General features: G+C 43.2%; 1 protein-coding gene across 2 annotated transcripts in view; it reads left to right on the forward strand.

Annotated features, from left to right (window-relative positions):
* The window catches only part of FCHSD2 (FCH and double SH3 domains 2), a 537,915-nt gene that overhangs the window by 211,729 nt on the left and 305,640 nt on the right, over positions 1-20,546 (forward strand). For both annotated transcript variants that reach the window (XM_029602137.1, XM_029602138.1), the window contains exons 5-6: positions 6,199-6,343; positions 16,040-16,173. In XM_029602137.1, the coding sequence (XP_029457997.1) occupies positions 6,199-6,343; positions 16,040-16,173 (279 nt within the window). The remainder of the gene's footprint in view (positions 1-6,198; positions 6,344-16,039; positions 16,174-20,546) is intronic.

Consider the following 20,546-nt stretch of genomic DNA (forward strand, 5'->3'; position numbering starts at 1 on the left):
AAGTATCCCTTCTTCTACAATCAAATGCTATAGAACCCGTCCCTCCTTGTCAACAAGGGAAAGGGTTCTATTCCAGATACTTCCTAATACCAAAGAAATCAGGAGGGCTACGTCCAATTCTGGACCTTCGGGCCCTCAACAAGTATCTGCAAAAAGAAAAGTTCAAGATGGTAACCCTGGGCGCCTTGCTCCCTCTGTTGCAAAAGGGGGATTGGCTGTGCTCTCTCGACCTCAAGGACGCTTATACCCACATTGCGATCACACAATCCCATCGCAAATATCTGCGGTTTCTTGTAGGCCACGACCATTATCAATACCGTGTCCTACCTTTCGGTCTGGCTTCTGCCCCACGAGTCTTTACCAAATGTCTCGTAGTGGTAGCAGCATTCCTAAGGAAGGAAGGTGTCCACGTCTACCCCTACCTGGACGATTGGCTAATCAGGGCCTCCTCCCAACACATTGCTCAATCCTCCCTAAAATTGACAATTCAAACACTCCTTTCCTTAGGGTTTCTTGTCAATTACGAGAAATCTTGCTTAGTCCCATCTCAAACCTTATCCTTCATTGGGGCAGACTTGGACACCTTACAGGCAAAGGCTTACCTTCCTCTTCAGAGGGTCCACACCCTAATATCCCTGGCTCGCCAGCTCCAGTCTCAAAACACTGCCACGGCTCGCCAGTTCCTCATTCTCCTAGGACACATGGCATCCTCGGTTCAAGTCACTCCCATGACCCGACTAGCCATGAGAGTAACACAATGGACTCTACGACACCAATGGATCCAAGCTTTTCAGCCTCTGTCCTCCATAGTCACAGTCACACAGGCCCTGCGCCTATCCTTAACCTGGTGGACAACTCAGGTCAACCTCCTTCAGGACTTACCTTTTCTTCCACCGGATCCGCAAGTAATCCTAACCACCGACGCTTCTCACATCGGTTGGGGAGCCCATGTGGACGAATTACAAACCCAAGGGTTATGGTCCAAAGAGGAAGCCGAACACCAGATAAATTTCCTGGAACTTCGCGCAATCCGCTATGCACTCCGAACTTTCAAAGATCATCTATTCCATCAGATAATCTTAATCCAGACGGACAACCAAGTGGCCATGTGGTACATAAACAAGCAGGGAGGCACAGGCTCCTTCCTTCTGTGTCAGGAAGCTGCGCAGATCTGGGCGGAAGCCCTCTCCCACTCTATGTACCTCAGGGCCACTTACCTGCCGGGAGTAGACAATGTTTTGGCAGACCAGCTGAGCCGTGTCTTCAAGCCACACGAGTGGTCACTCGATCCTCTGGTAGTGACCTCTCTGTTTCACAAGTGGGGTTTTCCCCGCATAGACCTCTTTGCGTCCCCTCAGAACCACAAAGTGGACGATTACTGCTCTCTCATTCGGAGCCAACACTTTCAGCCGAGGGATGCCTTCTCCCTCAAGTGGACGACAGGTCTGCTTTATGCATTCCCTCCACTTCCTCTTCTGTCAAGGACTCTCGTGAAGCTACGCCAGGACGGAGGAACCATGATCCTGATAGCACCCCACTGGCCACGCCAAGTGTGGTTTCCCATACTCCAGGATCTCTCCATCCGCAGGCACATCCCTCTGGGAACGGATCCGCATCTGCTCACTCAAAACGACGGATGCCTCCTCCATCCCAACCTCCAAGCCTTGTCCCTGACGGCATGGATGTTGAAAGGTTAGTCCTTCAGCCTTTTAACCTTTCGGATTCGGTTTCTCGTGTCCTGATAGCTTCACGAAAGCCCTCTACCAGAAGATCCTATTCATATAAATGGAAAAGGTACACATCATGGTGCACTTCTCAGTCCCTTGATCCCCTTTCCTGTCCAATCTCTAAGTTCTTGGACTATTTATGGCACCTATCGGAATCCGGTCTAAAGACCTCTTCCATTAGGATGCATGTCAGTGCGGTAGCCGCCTTCCATAAAGGTGTACAGGGTGTCCCTATTTCAGTACAACCCCTGGTAACACGTTTTCTTAAAGGCTTGCTCCATCTGAAGCCACCCTTACGTCCTCCGGCCCCATCTTGGGACCTTAATCTGGTTCTTGGTCGTCTAATGAAACCTCCTTTCGAACCTCTCCACTCCTGTGAATTAAAGTATCTCACATGGAAAGTGTTATTCCTTTTGGCTATCACTTCAGCTCGCAGGGTTAGTGAATTGCAGGCCCTAGTTACCTATCCGCCTTACACTAAGCTCCTGCAGGACCGGGCGGTACTCCGCACTCACCCTAAATTTTTACCTAAGGTAGTTTCTGAGTTTCATATTAATCAATCCATCATACTACCTATCTTTTTTCCCAGGCCCCACTCCAACTCCGGGGAACAGACTCTGCATACCCTAGACTGCAAACGAGCTCTAGCTTTTTATCTAGACCGTACAGTTGCTCACAGGAAGAGCACTCAATTATTTGTCTCTTTCCATCCTAACAAGTTAGGACATCCTGTGGGTAAGCAGGCTCTTTCCTCCTGGTTGGCGGACTGCATTTCTTTTTGCTATCAGCAAGCTGGCATTCCTTTTCAAGACCGTGTGAAAGCACACTCTGTGAGGGCCATGGCGACGTCAGTGGCACACCTTCGATCGGTGCCGCTTCCTGACATCTGCAAAGCTGCAACCTGGAGTTCTCTCCATACTTTTGCAGCCCATTATTGTTTGGACAAGGCTGGAAGACAGGACTCCATCTTCGGCCAGTCTGTCTTGCGTAACCTTTTTCCAACCTGATGTACCAACACCCTTCCACCTTCCCGGTAGGGTGCGGATGCCCTTCCCCAAATTCCACCCCAGTTGTTGTGCCTGTTGCACGTCATTGGGTGCAATTGGTGCAAGTCAGGACATCCTCAGCTCGGTACTCACCCATTTGTGAGGACAACCATCCTGCTTGTCCTGTGAGAAAGCAAATGTTGCTTACCTGATGTAACAGGTGTTCTCACAGGACAGCAGGATGTTAGTCCTCACGAAACCCGCCCGCCACCCTGCGGTGTTGGGTTTGTTTTGTTTTTACTTTTTAGGCACTGCCTGTAGCTTTGAAAATCAGACTGAAGGGAGACCCCTGCTGGCTGCAGGGTCAGTGCCTTGCTGGGCATGCCCAGTAGGGGCCAGTCAAAGTTCTGTTTAAACTTTGACAGAAGTTTTCCGTGGTGGGCTCCATCCTCGATGTCACCCATTTGTGAGGACTAACATCCTGCTGTCCTGTGAGAACACCTGTTACATCAGGTAAGCAACATTTGCTTATTCATAAACAAGCCGTAAAGCCCGTTAAAACGGGCTACATCCCTCTGTCTCTCACCTCCCCCTCATTCTCTCTCCCCTCACTCTTCACCACCCCCCTCCCCCACCCACTCCTCTCCACCCTCCCTCTCCTCTCACTCAGTCCCCCCTCTCCCTCACTCCCTCCCACTCAGTCCCCCCTCTCCCTCCCACTCACTCAGTCCCCCCCTTCACCCACCTCCATTTCCTCCCGGCGCCGTAAGCGCGACTTCCCGCAACCCTCACCCGGCTCCATTGACTCCTCCCGCTCCTGCCGGCAGATCTCAGGGGGGGGGTGTCACTCCCGCGCGCGCGGCAGTGACCCCCGCGAGATCTGCCGGCAGATCTGGGGAGGAGAAGTAGCGGCACCGCGCGCGCGCGGTGCCGCTACTTCTCCCGCTCCTGCCGGCAGATCTCGGGGGGGGGGGGCGCGGAGTGACACCCCCCCCGAGATCTGCCGGCAGATCTGGGGAGGAGAAGTAGCGGCACCGCGCGCGCGCGGCGCCGCTGCTTCTCCTCCCGCTCCTGCCGGCAGATCTCGGGGGGCGCGGGAGTGACACCCTCCCCCCCCCCCGAGATCTGCCGGCAGATCTGGGGAGGAGAAGCAGCGGCACCGCGCGCGCGCGGCGCCGCTGCTTCTCCTCCCGCTCCTGCGGCCCCACCGCCATTTTTTTTTTCTGATCGACGTCCTTGCCCGCACATGCGCAGTAGAGCTGCGCTCTACTGCGCATTTGCGGGCCGTCGGTCACAGGCCATTTATAAGGTAGATGATCTGGGAAAAGGAAACAGGTGATCAAATTTGCAGGTGACATAAAATTATTCTAAGTTATTAAAACAGCAGCAGTTTGCAAGAAACTATGAAGAACCTTGTGAGGCTAGGAGACTGAACATCTTAATGGCAGTTAAAATTGAATGTGGAAAAATGCAAAGTGATGTGCATTGGCAAAAATCTCAATTACAGATACATATAGTGCTGGCTCTACAGGGTGGCCCATGGAAAAGTAGCCCGCCTCTTAATACCAGTGCCCCGCAGGCAGACCTCTTTTCCATGGGCCAACCTGTATATTGGGAGTCACCATTCAGGAAAAGGACCTTGGAATTCTTGTGATCGGTACATTGAAATCCTCTGTTCAGTGTGCAGCAGTGATCAAAAAAGCAAATAGAATGTTAGGAATTATCCAAAAAAGAATGGAAAATATGGTATTGCCGCTGTAGCGATCCATGGTATGAACACTAAGTGTTGTGTGCAGTTCTGGTTACCCCATCTAAAAAAAAAGACACAGCAGAACTAGAAAAGGTGCGGAGGATACACAGATTAGGTCACTTCAACTTGGAAAAGACAGCCGAAAGACATTATAGAAATTTATAAAATCACAAGTTGGGTGGAACAGGTAAATAAATTGCAGTTATTTACCCTTTCAAATAATACTTAATCATCAGATTTAAAACTGTAGAACGTACTTTTTTACTCTGTGCACAATCAAACTGTAGAATCTGTTGTCAGAGGAAGTGATCAAGACAGCTAGCATAGTAGGGTTTAAAAGAGGCTTGGACAAGTTCCTGGAGGAAAAGTCCATAAAACATTATTAGCCAGGTATTGTAAAGAAAGCTATTGCTATCCCAGGGTGCGAGTTTACAGGAAATAGGTATACTACATGGTATCTGGTTAATTGTTACCTGAACTGGCTACCCTGAGACAGGATGCTGGGCTTGATGGACTTGGGTCTGACCAATGTGACACTTGTTTTTATACCCCTAAGGGCCAACACGTTTAAAGATGCAAATTTCTGGGGTTTCTTTGTGTGCTCAATGTGTAGGGGTAGAAAAACTGTAAAATGAAGTGTGGATATTTATTTAGCTTTTCTTATATTCAGCAAATATCCATAGAGATTCAATGCAGAGTACAGAACATTCACAAAGTATGTATGCCAAAAAATAAAATCACATAATATCTGTAAAATAAAACACACAAATATAAAAACATGGTTAACTAAAAGCTTCCTGAAAACAGAGCCTTAATCTTCTTCCTAAAGACTTTCACATCTATCACCGCATGCACTTCTGCTGACAAAATATCCCGTACTTTTGGAACTGCAAAAGTTAAAAGCTCTGTTCCATATAGTTTGTAACCCGCAACTTTGTGCTGTGGAGAGAAGTTAGTCTATGCTAAGTTCTTCTGTTCAGGTTTTGCGCCTTGCCACGATGCATCCACCCTACACCAAACCCGTGGGTGATGTTTATGCCCATGCATCTTGGAGAGAACCCTGAAGAGCAATCAAGGACATTTCCTAAAAAAAAAATGTATCCCCAAAAGATTGCTTTTTTTTTTTTTTAAACAATTTTATTAGATTAACTATATTTCAGCGAAGCTACTCTTCTGGTTTTCCTTTACATTTTATTTTTGTCATGCTAATGCAGCATCCCTGTAGTAATAAATGTAGTGATATTAGTAAGCAGTATATTGCACATAGTTCTACACTAAAAATCAAGAGATGATAAAGGGATGTTCATAGAAAGCATGCACCAATGGGGTTCTGTGCACTGTTTGAAGTGCCACATTATTGAGGTTATGGATACCTTATCGGAGCAGTAGTAAGTGTGCTTGGAAAAGATTGAGTAAAAACAAAAAAAAAGATCTTTAGTCTGAGGACAGTTTGGAATTTGGTTCATCTTGGACACACACTTTTTAGCATAAAGGCAAGCATATGTGCCATGTAATACTTTTCTGGCTGCATCTCCATTCAGCTCTACTTAAGTGAGCAGTAGATCATGGGGTTTAGTTAGTCAAAGATCTGAGACACAAATCACAATTTATTTTAAAAGAAAAAAATTACATCTTGCCATAAACCTTAATTTTATAGACTCTTTTTTTTTTTAACAATTGCTTCTACTCTGCGACCTTGTTTTCTAGCTCATTTATAAAATGTTTTTGTTTTTAGACGCATATATGCTGTTTGGAAATCACTCTTAGAAGGCACAATGCAGGTTGCCCAGTCTCGGATTAACATCTGTGAAAACTACAAGAATATGATTTCAGAGCCTGCTAGGACTGTAAAAAATTACAAGGAACAGCAGCTGAAAAAGGTATTGCCGATTTCATGAGTTTTCCCTTTTCTGTCTTTACAGCCTCCTCACTGCAGATGGCATGACCCGGTAGTAACATAAATCTTAGCTAACTGAGTGCTGACGAAATATCTCTTCCAAGATGCTCCCTCGGCACTGCTAGTTAGAGCCAACAGGTGCCGGTACCAGAGCGTTCATCTTCCCTCTCTCCCAAGGATCCAAACACTTTGCCTCTGCAGCACATCCAACCCCATCTGGCCCCAGTAGAAGGCAAATGCAAGTTTGCTGTGCCACAGTGTGCATCATTATGCTCTGAGCTATTCCGCTGGTCCTGAATTTTTAACCTTTTTATACCATCGATCCGTTTTTCTCCATTGACAAACAGGCATACTTTAGCCGTTTTGCTTGAGTGATGTCATCCAATGGCAGTAACACGGACCCAGCTCTCATAGCTCAGAAAAATGTATGTTAAGCATACGTGGGAGTACCTGCACACTATCCTGTGCCCCTCAGTCTCTTTGACCAAGCCACTGCACAGATGTGTGTGTCTCTCTTTATGCAGTGCAATGCAACACTGGATAAATAGAAGCAGAAATGTATTTCCTCCTATGCTGTGCAAAATATAAAGATATCAGATGCACATTTCACAAAGCTGACAGAGAAAATCCAAGCCTTCCAACAAAAATAGGAGCAAGAAAATCTCTCTATAATCCTGGGGGAAAGAGGAGAAACAGCTATTGTAACAAAATATGTGGTATCCTGCCACCAGATCAGAAATAAAACCTGAGCAGGGACAATACGGACCAACACCAAAACCTGAGCCATGTCCCCTAATGCTGTGCTTTCTGTAACCTATACTTTTACTTGATTTATTACCATTTTGTAATTTTTTTCCCTTTTCCTACCCTTATATTTTAATTATTCTGTATATTACTTTGGCAACATGTAAAATTCTCATGCCAATAAAGTATTTTTTTTAAATGGATATTCTTTATTGTAAACCACTCTGATAGTTTTGCCTATTATGTGGTACTTAAATTTTTTAATAAGTCTAAATCTTTTAGAAATTTTGTACTTTTTGGGTCCTAGTGCTCCTGTCTGCTTCATTGCTTTAAAATCTTTCTGCTGTTGCCTTGGCAGCCTGTCAAACAGAACTTTTAAGTTCTAGCCAAAAAAAATGAAAGATTGGGAATTTGAGGTAAGTTATTGAAGAGCATGGAGGCACCCAGGGCCAAGAAGCCTGTGGTATGCATCTTTAACCCCCTGAAACTGTGTAGACCTAAGATCTATCACAAATGCACACTGTCTGCTTTTGCTGTTTGGGCCCAGACCACAACTCCTCCAGTTGTTAAAGCTGTGGTCAGATGTCCCAAAGATGCAGAGCAGTACTGCACCTAGAAGATGGCGGCCCTAAGGAAGGTGCCTGTGGGTAGCAACCCCAAGCCCCTCAGTATGAGGCCAAGCAGTGGGTTTGCTCTTCAGAGGAGCGAAGCTTCATGGCATAATAAATCAAAGTGGGACTTTTGCTCCTTTTGATCCTGTTCCCATGGCACTGGCCTGGTGTCAAGAAGAGCACTGAAATAACTTGGAGCACCCCTTAGGGGGCCAGCCCCCTCGAAGGTGAAAAAGAGATCAGTGTCATTGGTGCAGTGCACCATCAGAACGGGAACCCTCCTTGACTCTGAGATGGGACTTAATCTCTTTGTTCATGGTATGAAGGATTCCTGTGGCATCGAGCCATTTGTCTGGAGCCAGGGCCGATTACAGTGCTGTCCATGTCAGCACAAAGCGTGCATTCTAAGGTACATTTGGCATGGCAGGTCACAGTGCTGTCATTGGTGTCTGAGTGGAGCACTTAACTGCTTACCCTAGTTGACAGGAGTTGATTCAACCAGTGCAGAGCACCTCGGAGCCAGTCATCTTTATGGCAGGGGATGCTGCTGTGGTGCCTGGTTCTTTTTCAGCTTTACCAGCAGCCCTGCATGAGGATGAGCTGATCTGGGTTTCTGAAAAGGATGTCTCTCCTCTAACTCCGGTTCAGAATCTAACCAGTGGGGAACTAGTGATTAGAGCTAGTTAAGAATGTTTGTCCCTTTAAGGCTGAAGACCGACTAGGGAGATTAGAACTTCCCCTGTCCAAATCAGAGGACATATTCACACATAGTGGAGCTGCTCTACTGGGATGTACTTCACTGCAAGATCTTCCAGTTTTGAGAGTAAATCCTTAACATGAGCTGATGGATCATCCTCCTCCAGTGGAGTCTTCACAATTCGGAGGGTGAAGAAGTGGGCTCTGCCATCTGATTTCTTACTGGATGTTTCTCCATGAGATCACCATGGTCGCCACCTTCATCATTGGGGTCGTGGCTTAATGTTACTCCATGATCAGAAGACGAGGATTTCATGGGAATTCAATCTGAGCCCCTTCCAGACTTGGTATAGAAAACCTCCCCTGTTGAGGATCTCTACTATTTCAGGTTCTTGAATAAGCTGGTGAAACCTCTGTCAGTGCTGAGAAAGAAAAGGATCTGAGAACAGGCTCTTTCAGGTCCTTCAGCCCCCAGTGGATTCTGTGGCTATCCCAGTTCCCAAACTTCTCCAGGATCTGCAGATAAAGATGTGCCTTCTGAAGCCCAGAAACTGGACTTTTATTTTAAAATGTATTTAACATATGCTTTTTCATTGGTAGCTCAAGATGTGCTACACGCAGGAACAATATTGCTATGTCCCCATAAGGCTCACAATCTAACAGGCCAATGCAATATCCGCGTGGGAAAAACGGGCACTCGTGATTGAGCGCCCACTTTCCTAATGTGCGCCCATCCACTTCTGGGTGCACGATGCTGTGGGCTAATGAGCTGCTGATTTAAAAAGGAGGTGCTAGGGGAAACTTTGCGTCCCTAGCAGCTCCTTGGCATCAGGCACCCAGGAGAAGTGGCTGTGCATGGGTTAGGAAAATGGGCACTCAATTTTATGCAGTATTTTCTGTTTTTCTGTAAACTTTTGGGGCTCCTCAAGACAACACCAGCTCCGGGGTTGGCGTTAAGTTTTTAGGGTAAAAATGTGTGCATTGGTTGCACATTTATTTTTTACTTAAAGGGATACTAGCTAACAGCCTCATCAATATGGCATTTACATGATTTGGACATGTTTTGGTCTCACTAATCCTCTTGGACATGTTTTGGTCTCACTAATCCTCTTATTGCATAAGGGGTTATGGATGCGCATCCAACCATGGGTTAACCTACGCGCTAGCCTGAGCGCATGGTATTGCATTGGCCTTTAAGTTTGTACCTGAGGCTGTGGAGAGTGGAGTGACTTCCCAGGTTTTCAGTCTTCTGCTCTAACCACTATTTATTTATTTAAAATATTTGTTGTACGCCCTTCCATAGCTCAGGGTGGGTACAAAATATGATTACTCCATCGCACTTAAAATATAGAATGTGTAGGCTGCTTTAGGTATTGGGGTGGTCTAATTTCTGCATCACTTTATGGTGGTAGAATAGGTGTTAAAACATGCTAAGCACAGTCATGTTCACTCCAATATGCCAACAGGAAAGGATTATAAGTCATTCCAAGGTTCCTTGTTGAGTTCCTGGTTTGCAGCTTGCCAACTCTGCATGGTACAGAATTTGCACAAATGTGTCCAGAAATCAGACTCTTAATGGAATCATCAAACCCTGAACAGAAGGTCTTCCGTCGAGCAGAGGAAGACATGGAGGAATGTGAGAAGTATCTTATCTATTCCATATACAAAGCTTTCAAAACTATGGCCAGATGTTTGGCTGCTTCTTTCTGGCCCAAGCACATGCATGAACATAATCTCGTGCCCTGTAGAGGGGCTAACCTTATTGATAGCCTGTGTGAGAGAATATAAGAGTGAGTGTCTGTGATTAAGGAGCATCAGTTAACATTATAGTCATCAGCTGCATTACAGGACCAGTTGGCCCCTTCCTGATGCCAATACATCTGTTACCGATGCCCATTCATCCAAAAATATCACCTCTGCTCCTCTTAGTGTCATCAAGCTCCTCTTCCTCTTCAGCAGCTGTCTGCCTGAGGTTGGTAGAGGGAACTGCATCAACCTAAGGCTCAGCAGCGGACACAGCCTAAACTGGCACCAGTTTTTGATAACACAGAGACCCTCCTCCCCACATCAAGTGGGGGAAGGGTTTAATCAGAATGACTGAATGGTTCCATATATCAAGATCCTGAGAATTGTGGAGTATGGCTGCCACTTGAATTTCTTTCTCTCTCCTCTGACCCAACCTATTTCGGTCTTCAACTTCAAACCTTCTCAAGTGCAGCTGGATATGGGGCCTTTTTTCCAGCAGAGGGAGGTCAGTCTTGTTCCTTCCCAGAACTGTGGCCAGGGAATTCTGTTCCTGGTATTTCCTAATCCCTAAGAAGTCAGGTGGGATTAAGGCCTATACTGAATTTGCGAAGTCTGAACAAATTACTGGTTTGGGAGAGGTTCAAGCTGAACCTCCCCCAGATGAGTCTTCCTTTCATTTGACCAAGGAATTGGATGTGTGCTGTGGATCTGAAAGATGCTTTTGCATGCATTCCCATTCAATCTGCTCATTGGAAGTTCCCCATGTTCATGGTAAAGGATACGCACCACCAATACAAGGTGCTCTCCTTTTGGTGGCCCCCAGAGGTCTTCATGTAATGCCTCGAGGTTGTAGTGATACAGCTTTATCAGCAGTCTACATATTCTCCACTTCGACAATTTCTTGGTAATGAGTCCATTTCCATCAGGAGTTCAGTTTTTTCAGTTCCCGAGCTTTCTGGTCCACTTTGCCAAGATAAACCTGGTTCCAATTCAAATAATTCTGTTCATAGGAGCCTAGATAGACTCACTTCAGGAAAAAATGTTTCTTCTTGTCGAAAGGGCTGCATTGCTGATGAGCCTAGTAAGGGTCTTACTTCAGCAGGACCACATTTCAACAAGTTTGGCCTTGGTCTTTCTCGGCCACATAACTGTTGCATACATGTGGTGCTCTTGACTTGTCTACAAATGCAGGACCTTAGTGGGGTCTCCAAAACCAATATGGTCTGCTCTGTCAACCATTATCCCACCAAATATCTGTAAACTCTGAAATGATAGCATCCATTTAGTAGTAGAGGAAGCTTAAATGCTACAGGTGGATTCTATTCTCACTATGCATTCCACCATATCAAGTGACTCTACTTGATGCCTCCAACAAAGGGAGGGGGGGGGGGAGGGGATACTGGTGTGATGTTGATCCAAGGAATATAGTCATTTGCAAATCAAACTCCTGGAGCTTCAAGCCATTCACTATGCCATCAGGGCTTTCTCTCATCTCTCAGGAAAGAGAATCTTAGTTCAGACAGACAATCATGTGTACTTGTTCTACATAAACAGGAAAGTATGAGTTCTTACCCCCTTTGCATGGAAGCCATCCAAATGTGGTTGAAGGCAGCGCATCACAAAGCCCATTTCCAGGCAACCTACTTTCCGGGAATCCAGAATACATTGGCAAATGCCTCAGCGGAGTGTTGCTACGCACAAGTTATCCTTGAACCACAAAATAGCAGACAACTTGTTCAATCACTGGGGAAAGCTGGTGATCAACTTGTTCACCTCAGTTGAAGTTATTCCATACATCTAAGCAGCTACATATCAGCTCCCAGTGTAAGCTGCAACATTCTACTCTGTGTAACCACCGATTCTTCTAATTGCCAAGACTGTTCAGAAGGTCCTTTGGGACAAGACAAGGTTAATGCTTATAACACCAGCCTGGCCTCAACAAGCGTGGTATCTATATCTCGTCAGTCTGCTGATTCAGTCTTCAGTTCCTTTGGGGATATCTATCATTTTTATGGTTTTTCTTTGTAGAACCCAATTCTTTTCCAGCCTGGACTCCTTTTGAGTTGGCTGCCTCACAGGCAAAAGGCAGAATGGTGGTGCTTTCAGCATGGTGCAGTTTACCGCTTGCCCTGCTCAGACACCCTATAGCTTGGGATTCACCCATTGTGTGAGGACTACCATCCTGCTTGTCCTTGGAGAAAGCAGAGTTGCTTACCCTGTAATAGGTGTTCTCAGAGGACAGCAGGATGCCTCCCCTGGGAGTTGGTTCTCATGTATTAGCTATATCATTTATTTATTTTAAAACATTTCTATTCCGCCCTTCTTACATTCAGGGCGGATTACAAAAAAACATTCACAATCTTTGAGGTAAAAGAATCACATGTACCATAAAATAAATTATTCATTAAAAGAAATTTTAAAAGATATGTTTTAAGAACCTTTCTAAATATTTTGGATTCATTGCAATTTCTTAGTTCTATGGGAAGTGTATTCCAAAACATTGGTGTTGCTGTCGAGAGTGCTCTTTTGCGCGTCTTATCGAGACGTACAAGTTTAGGTGATGGAACATTGAAGAAGTGTTTATTTGCCGAGCATAATGATCTAGATGGAGAGTAAAATTTAATGATTGCATTTGTCCAGGGAGAGTGCAAGTTGAAAACTAAAGCATGAACAATTAAACCAAGTTTATACTGAATCCAGAATAATATGGGTAACCAATGTAATTGTTTTAATATAGGTGTAATATGTTCACAACTAGATTTGTTGGTTAGTATAATCAGGCGGCATGGAGGGATTCTGCCTAGGGGGCAGGGTGATGACTATAGCTGCACATGCTAGGTAGGACATGTTTGGAAAGTTCTAGATTCTTGAGATCAAAGTTCCGTGCCACGCTCCATCCAATGATGTCACCCATGTGTGAGGACTAACATTCTGCTATTCTTGGAGAACACCTGTTAGATAAGCAACTCTGCTTTCCTCTTGACCTTTTGCCTTCCTGATTTAAACCTGAAAGATCCAACATCGATTCATATCTATGGGCCTAAGCTAGAACAAATATTAAAGGGCTTCATGCAGCAATTAATTTGTTATGATCGGCTTTCTCAAATGTAAATTGTATTTGAGGCATAAATATTGGTGATTAAGGCCTGATGTTTTCTGTTTTAATCTTGATATTAATGCCTAGAACCCCTGATCTCCGAGGAAAGCCAACAGCCATCATGACTGTCACATTAGTTGGAAGTCCCAGCAAAGATAAAGGTCAGCAATTGAATCAACGTGTAACCTGACCTGTCCTCACCCCTTACAGGTGATGCCTCACCAGACCAATGCCCAAGACCACAGCTCTATAGATAGGCTGTGGTCATACATGTAGTGCTCTGTCGGTCTGTCTTCCATAAGCACTATGAAATTAATGCATCAAATAACTGGGCTATAGGAGAACGATTTTGGGGGGAAAATCACCACTCTGGACTGTTGTTTTTTGTAAATCAGTTCATTCTATACTGAGTTCTTTCTTACGTGCACCTGTCAGTTTGATTTCTGCTCCAGACGCTTGGTTTTCAGACAGTCTTGGCAGATTAAATTGTAGCTTTCCAGCTCTATTGCTGTTGCTGCCTACAAACAAATTTCTCTTTTGTCATCCCAGTTTTAGCCACTATGATGTCATTGTTTTCATTAAGCAGAATGCTGCCCTTGTGTCTGACACTAATTTCTAATCTAACACTGTTTAACTGCAGTCAATTGAACACTTAACTGAGGGGACAGATAAATATATTAATGGCTTTCAAGAGCTCAAAAAAATTACCACCAACTGATTGAATGCATTGGCTATATGGTTTTCTTCTGTCTCTCTCTCTACTAGTTAACATTTTCAGTGATGATAAAAGTGGTTTTCTGCATGTTTCTTTTCCAGTGATTTTTCCATGATCTTTTGAAAGGGAAGCAGCAATCTTACAATGGCTGTATTCTTCTGGTCATTAATATACATATTCTGGTATTCATATACTTGGCCCATTATTTATTCTGGAGAACAAAGGAAGCAAGTCTCTTGTACAATGCTGAATGTTGTGTAATGGCTTAGCAGTCCCATCCTGAGATTGATTTATGCATGGCATTACTGATTTTTAAGACTTTACTTATAAATGCCATATACATACTGTGTAATGTAATGGTTTTCTCTGCTGCCTTTTGCTAGCTCAGACTAGTCATGGAGTATACAGCTCAACATGGATTTCTTCTTCTAGCAAAGGGATGAGAAATGGGGTGAAAATCAATATGCAGATTATACAGATTATACTTTTATTAGCTTTGTTTTGTTTTTCCCAATTTTTTTCTGTCCGCATTTTCTGCTGCTATTACCCCTTCTCAGATGGCATTCCATTCCAGGCAGCTCAAGGTGCTCGAGTATTTAGTTTAGGAAGACTATTCCAGTTAACTGTCTAAAATGCCAGCAGGCTACCATAAGCATTTTCAAAACTTACAGGTCAGCTGTACTGACCTCGCAATACAAGAAATCAGCACAGTTGGCTTGCATGTTTTAAGAATATTGGCAGTCGAGGAAAGAACAGAGATCATGTGTCCTCTAGCAGGATCTGTCTCATCTTTTTTCCAGGGTCTCCCTCTAGAGTCTCTTGCAGTCTCTCTCTCTTTGGGGCAGACTTGCATGCATAGGATTCCAGGGAGACTAAATGGTACCTATGTGGGCCAGTAAGCACTCCCGTTCTGATTCTCACCTGCAGTGTTGCTCAGGGCTTTAAAAGTGTCTCCATTTCTTTTCAACATGTATGCATATACAAGCTACTGGAATGCCGATAAATACTGTCCTGTGACTGGCCGATTTCTTGTATGTAAGCTTTGTTATGCAGATTATACAACTTTTGAGGTTTTTCTCTGATTCTCCAAACCAATTACAGATTACAGTAAAAAACCATTGGCAGTAGTCAGGATATGTGTTAATCAAAACGTCAAATAGACAAGGTTATTTCTCATCTAATAAATAGCAGAAGTAATCTGTTTTCCTGTGCAGATTTGTGAAGTTTACTGGATACATGTCTGAGTACCATTAGTTGATCATAACTAATCTATGGTAAAGCTGTACTTAACTAATGTGATGGTCTGCTGTATAGAAATGCTTTTTGTAGTTTGTGTTGCAAATACCACTTAAAAGTTCTCTAGAAGTATGGTTATAATGAAATTGTTTTTTAAGCTCCTTTTGTTTAACTCTTCCTTCCTAATGTTTGAGCTGGTATGAGCTAGAAACATTTTTCTTCTGACTAGCAGTACTGTGAACTCTTATGTAGACACTATTTATCCAACTTAGTGAACTTCTTAACCACCCTTCCAAAAGAATTTTAAAAATATATGTGGAGCTGATCATTCATGCTATTAGGGCACCTATTCACAGCTTGAGGCTAGAAGAACCCTAAACTAGTCTTGAAAATTATATAGAAAATCTATTATATATATATATATATATATATATATATATATATATATATATAATATATAAACAGGTTGTTTTCCTACCTCTCAGCTTATGCTAGTTACAAAGGTGTGATCTTCATCCTCATCCTGACGTGTACATTCATAACATCAGCTTCTTCAGTGTCAACATTTAAAGTCTCAAAATCATCCTCAGTACTGACTTAGCAGGTTGACAGGTATACCATATAGCACCAGATTGTAATATTTTCTCAAGATAAGTATCTCAGCGGTTGTCTAAGTTGAAATAATGCTTTAAATATTTTCTATTTTGACTTAGACCCTGCTGAAAGATGAGTTTTTCTCAGTTGGCAGGAACTTTTAAATGAGTTGTGGTTTCTTAAAAGCTTTATTTTAAGGTAGAAATACAAGCCATTAATACTGTTTTTACTCTTTCATAGTGTGTGGATCAGTTGACAAAGATCCAGACTGAATTACAAGACACCGTGAAAGAACTAGCTAAGGCTAAGAAGAAGTATTCGGAGACTGAACAGATGGCTCATGCAGTTCGGGAAAAAGCTGACATTGAGGCCAAGTATGTTTTGCTGATTCTAACAAACAGCTCGCAAAGAAAGATGGTTTGATCCTGATTGTTAGTTCAGTCACTTGCCATATTATAAAATCAGTTTTTTGATCACAAGCATCCCCAGTGAAGGCACTTTGTACCATCACCTGTGCCGAGTGTGTACCTGGAGAGAACATCTTTCCAGCTCTCCAGAAAAAAAACGTCTCTGCATGCTTGCTTCCTTCACAATACCCAACCAGTTGCCAGCAAGTTTTGATTTTATTTATAGTTCAAGGAAAAAAGTCTCCACATTTCTGCTGATTTTACATTCCTGTACCTTCCCGAGGCCCACCAAAAATGTTTTGCACTCTGATTTCTAAATCCTTTGGGTTTTTTTCCCTTCTAGCATTTTGAACACTTTGAAGTGTTCTCTATATTTCACATCACTTCATTGACTGTTCCATATTGATCACAGCAGGCCTCTCTGCCATACCATCTCGAGCTACCTCTGCAGCCCGTTTGGGATATTTTCCTCTTTGGGATGTTCTGTTTTTTGAGATTTCCATCCTTCATCTTCATTTATACAATTTTCCACTCCATTGGCTTTTAAACATGTTACCAATGCAGCAAATACGTTTTTAAGATCTTTGTCTTTAGAATGGTTAATATGATTGATCTCTGTTCTAAACCTGGAAGGTGAGGGGAAAGGAATAGTTTATTTCTTCTCTAATAGTCTGATTTATTTATATGTTGCTATTTTACTTCTAGTAATGTGTCTAGAACAGCTTGCTTTAGTTTTCACTGGGATGTTAAACTGTAATGGTTTATTCTAATATATCATAATTATTTTCTTGGGCTTGTTACTGAATTGAGTGCAGTGCTTGTGTACTGTCTCCTCAGATGCAATGATGAGAATATGAGGAATGCCTGTGCTCTCACTGCAACTGGGCAATAAGAAGGTGGGCACAGAAAACCATGACCAGATTTGACCAGTAGCATCTCCTATCCCATGGTTTGGTGATTTAATTGGCTCTTAAGATGAGGAGCACAAAGGTTCATGGATCTGTTCCATCAAGCAAGGAATGAAGAAAGCTTGTCTTTCTTGAAAGAAATTTACCAGACTGCTATGTTTTCTTCCTGTATAGCTGCCCACTAGAGCTATTGGAGTACCTACTTGCAAATCACATAGATTGAAGTATAGACATTGATCGTTACCTGCCTTAGGACAAACCTGATGAATTTTATTCCCCTATGACCAAAGGTGTGGAGTCCGAAATTAACCTGGTCTGTTCAGTTTATGAAGCATAGGAAATGACAAAGCTCTTCAGTGGCTATTGATTCCTCTAGAACTGCTTAGTTACTGGTATTTGACATGCAAAACAGGCTTATTGGTGACAAGGGGAAAGAGATCTTGAATGTCAACAATAAGACTGTTACTAGACATGCACTGTGCTGTAGATATACACACAGGAGACTATTGCTACTCGGTGCTTACTGTCGGGTTAAGAGACAGGAGTACTGTATAGATATTTTTTTGCTTTCTCTGATATGTCTTCCTCTTTTTAGGAGTCTTGTAGAATTTAACTATGAAAAATGCTTTTCTTATCCAGAGGACATTTTCTTGGATGTTCCTAGTACAGACAAAGCCTCACCAATCCATACAAAAGAGCTGTAAACTAATCACTGCCACCCAGTCAAAACCAGAGCCAGATTTTTTACTTCTTCCAGATGAGATCTACAGTCTGCCTCGCCAGCCTTCAAAGATCATTTGCTACTTGTAAACACAGCTGAGTTCAAGGAAGTGTCAAAGTCACACCTAGAAAATATTCAGGCTTGTATCTCACGGGGCCTACTGAGATTGGAAATCGCCTCTGTTTTAGAGACCCATAGAGTTGAACCTGCCAAGGGTTTAACTTCAGCCATTTTCTGGTCCTCAAGAAAACATATTCAGACCACTTTAGATACAAGGGATCTGAATCTCAACCTAAATTAAAAAAAAAAAATTTAAAGGAAGTAGAGCAGTGGGCGAAACTAAATGGAGATGATAGAAGGGTGGAGGATAGAACTAAAACGTCTGGAGGGAAGTTTATACATTCGAGAGAGCTGAGTTCTGCCCTTGCTTTTGGCTCTAAGTGGTCTCCTCTAAGGGGGGGACATGTTGGGAATAGTTTATAATTTAAACTTGAGAACTTTTTTGAAAGGGAAGGTTTTGAGGGCTTTTTAAAATAAAGTTCTGTTTTGGAGGCATCTTAGTTCTTTGGGTAGAAGAAGGCGCGTTTTCTGGTTTCCTCAAAGTATGTGAGCCTAGGGGATGGGACATCTAAAAGCATGAGATTAGACTATCTGAGGTACTGGGAGGGAGTATGGATTTTTATTATAGAGGAAATCAGGATGAGTGAGTTATGAACAGAGGAGTGTATAATCATAACAAGCTTGTATTGTACCCGGCAAGAGATCGGGAGCCAGTGTAGGGATCTGAGAACAGGAGAGATGTGAGCACGTATCAAGGTGTTCATAAGGAGTCTTGCTGCTGAATTTTGAATGATCTGTAGAAGACTGATCTCGTATAAAGGTAGACCTGTCAGGAGGGAGTTACAGTAGTTTATGCTAAAGAATATTAGGGATTGGAGGACAGTCCAAAAGTCAGAAGTTTCAAGAAGGTGTTTAAGATGACTGAGTAAGTGTAGTTTGTGGAAGGAGGAGTTGGTAATAGTTCTTATATGTTGGTGCATAGAATGTGATGAGTCGATAACGATTCCCAGGTTCCTTATATTTTGTGAGATGGTGATTGATTGGGAGTCAAAGGAGAAAAAGTTGGGGGTGTTATCCACTGGATGGTGTGATAGGATAATGATTTCAGTTTTGGAGATGTTGAGCATGGCTAGTTTATTGCCATGTAGCCATCTTTGGATGGTTGTGAGGAAAGATTCTGTGAGGGTCCAGGTTTCCTTTAGGGGAAAAAAAATTGAATGTCATAGGCATAGATCTTGTAGTGGACTCCAAAGTTGTCAAGGGTACGACATAAAGGAATAAGATAAAGGTTGAATAAAGCAGTAGATAGAGCAGAACCTTGTACTCAGAACTCAGGAGCGTTAGGAAGGAAGTGAAGGCGTCAGTTGTGACTTGTTTGATTCTTTTGTTCAGGTGAGATGAGAACCAGGCATCACAGAGTCAGAAATTGCAATGGAAAGCAGTCTTGAGAGTAGGATGGCATGGTTGACAGTGTCATGTGGCAGAGATTTCGAGAAGACAGAGGAGCGCAGAACTTATTTATTTATTTTATTTATTTGTTTTTATATACCGAAGTATTAGTGTTGGCCTTCACTCCGGTTTACATTTGAACAACGTTATACATAAAAGTCAGAACATTATACATAAAAATCATGATAGGGTTGTAGTAACAGCGAACATTAGCATCAGAGGACAGCTGTAACAAGAGTTAACAATCCTAACAGAAACGTCGGATTAACAAAGAGAAAAAAGCTGATGATATGAGGGCGAAACAGTTATTCTAGCAAGGTAAAGGTGGTGGCTTGAGTTGCATTGCTGGAGAGAGGGCATAAGTTGGAATTGTAGGGTAAATAGAAGGGGGACGTTGGGGAGCTTGTTCATAGGGGAGGGGGGGCTGTGGTGATAGGTAAGGGAGTGAGTGCTGAGCAATGGTTAGTTTAGCCTATCCCATCTTTGTAGGCTTGTTTGAAGAGCCACGTTTTGAGCAATTTCTTGAAGGATATGGTATTTCTTTTGGTTCTTAGGTGGGTTGGTAGGGAGTTCCATAGATGTGGACCAGCTATTGAGAGTGCTCTTTTCCTGGTTGTGGTGAGTTTGGCTGTGGTTACTGATGGGATCTCTAGACAAGCTTTGTTTGTTGATCTGGTGTTGTGTTGAGAGTGGTGTGTTTTGATTAGGGTGTTAATGCAGTCGTATTCATAGTGGTACGTTGGGTTGTGTATGATTGCTAGAGTTTTTTGTATTCAATTCTTTGTTTTATCGGGAGCTAGTGTAGCTCTTTTAAGACAGGGGAGATGTGGTCTGATCTTTTGTGACCTGTGAGGATTCGCGCTGTGGCATTTTGTGGTATTTGTAGAAGGGTGCAGGGTTGATTTGGGGAGTCCTATCATGAGCGAGTTGCAGTAGTCAATGCTTGAGAAAATCAAGGATTGTAGGATGGTTCTGAAGTCTGATTGGTTTAGTAAAGGTTTGAGGTGCTTGAGAATTGATAGCTTGTGGAAACCTTCTCTTATTTTCAAGGAGATGTGCTTTTTAAGGTTGAGCTGTGGGTCAATCCATATTCCCAGATCTTTAACATGTTCTTTTAGTTTGGGGTTGTTATCGATGATAATGGAGTGGTTCTGGTGATCTCCTGTGTTTATTCTTTCAGCATACATTCAGTTTTGTCTGTG

This window comes from Rhinatrema bivittatum, chromosome 5, assembly GCF_901001135.1.
Source record: "Rhinatrema bivittatum chromosome 5, aRhiBiv1.1, whole genome shotgun sequence".
Taxonomy (NCBI): domain Eukaryota; kingdom Metazoa; phylum Chordata; class Amphibia; order Gymnophiona; family Rhinatrematidae; genus Rhinatrema; species Rhinatrema bivittatum.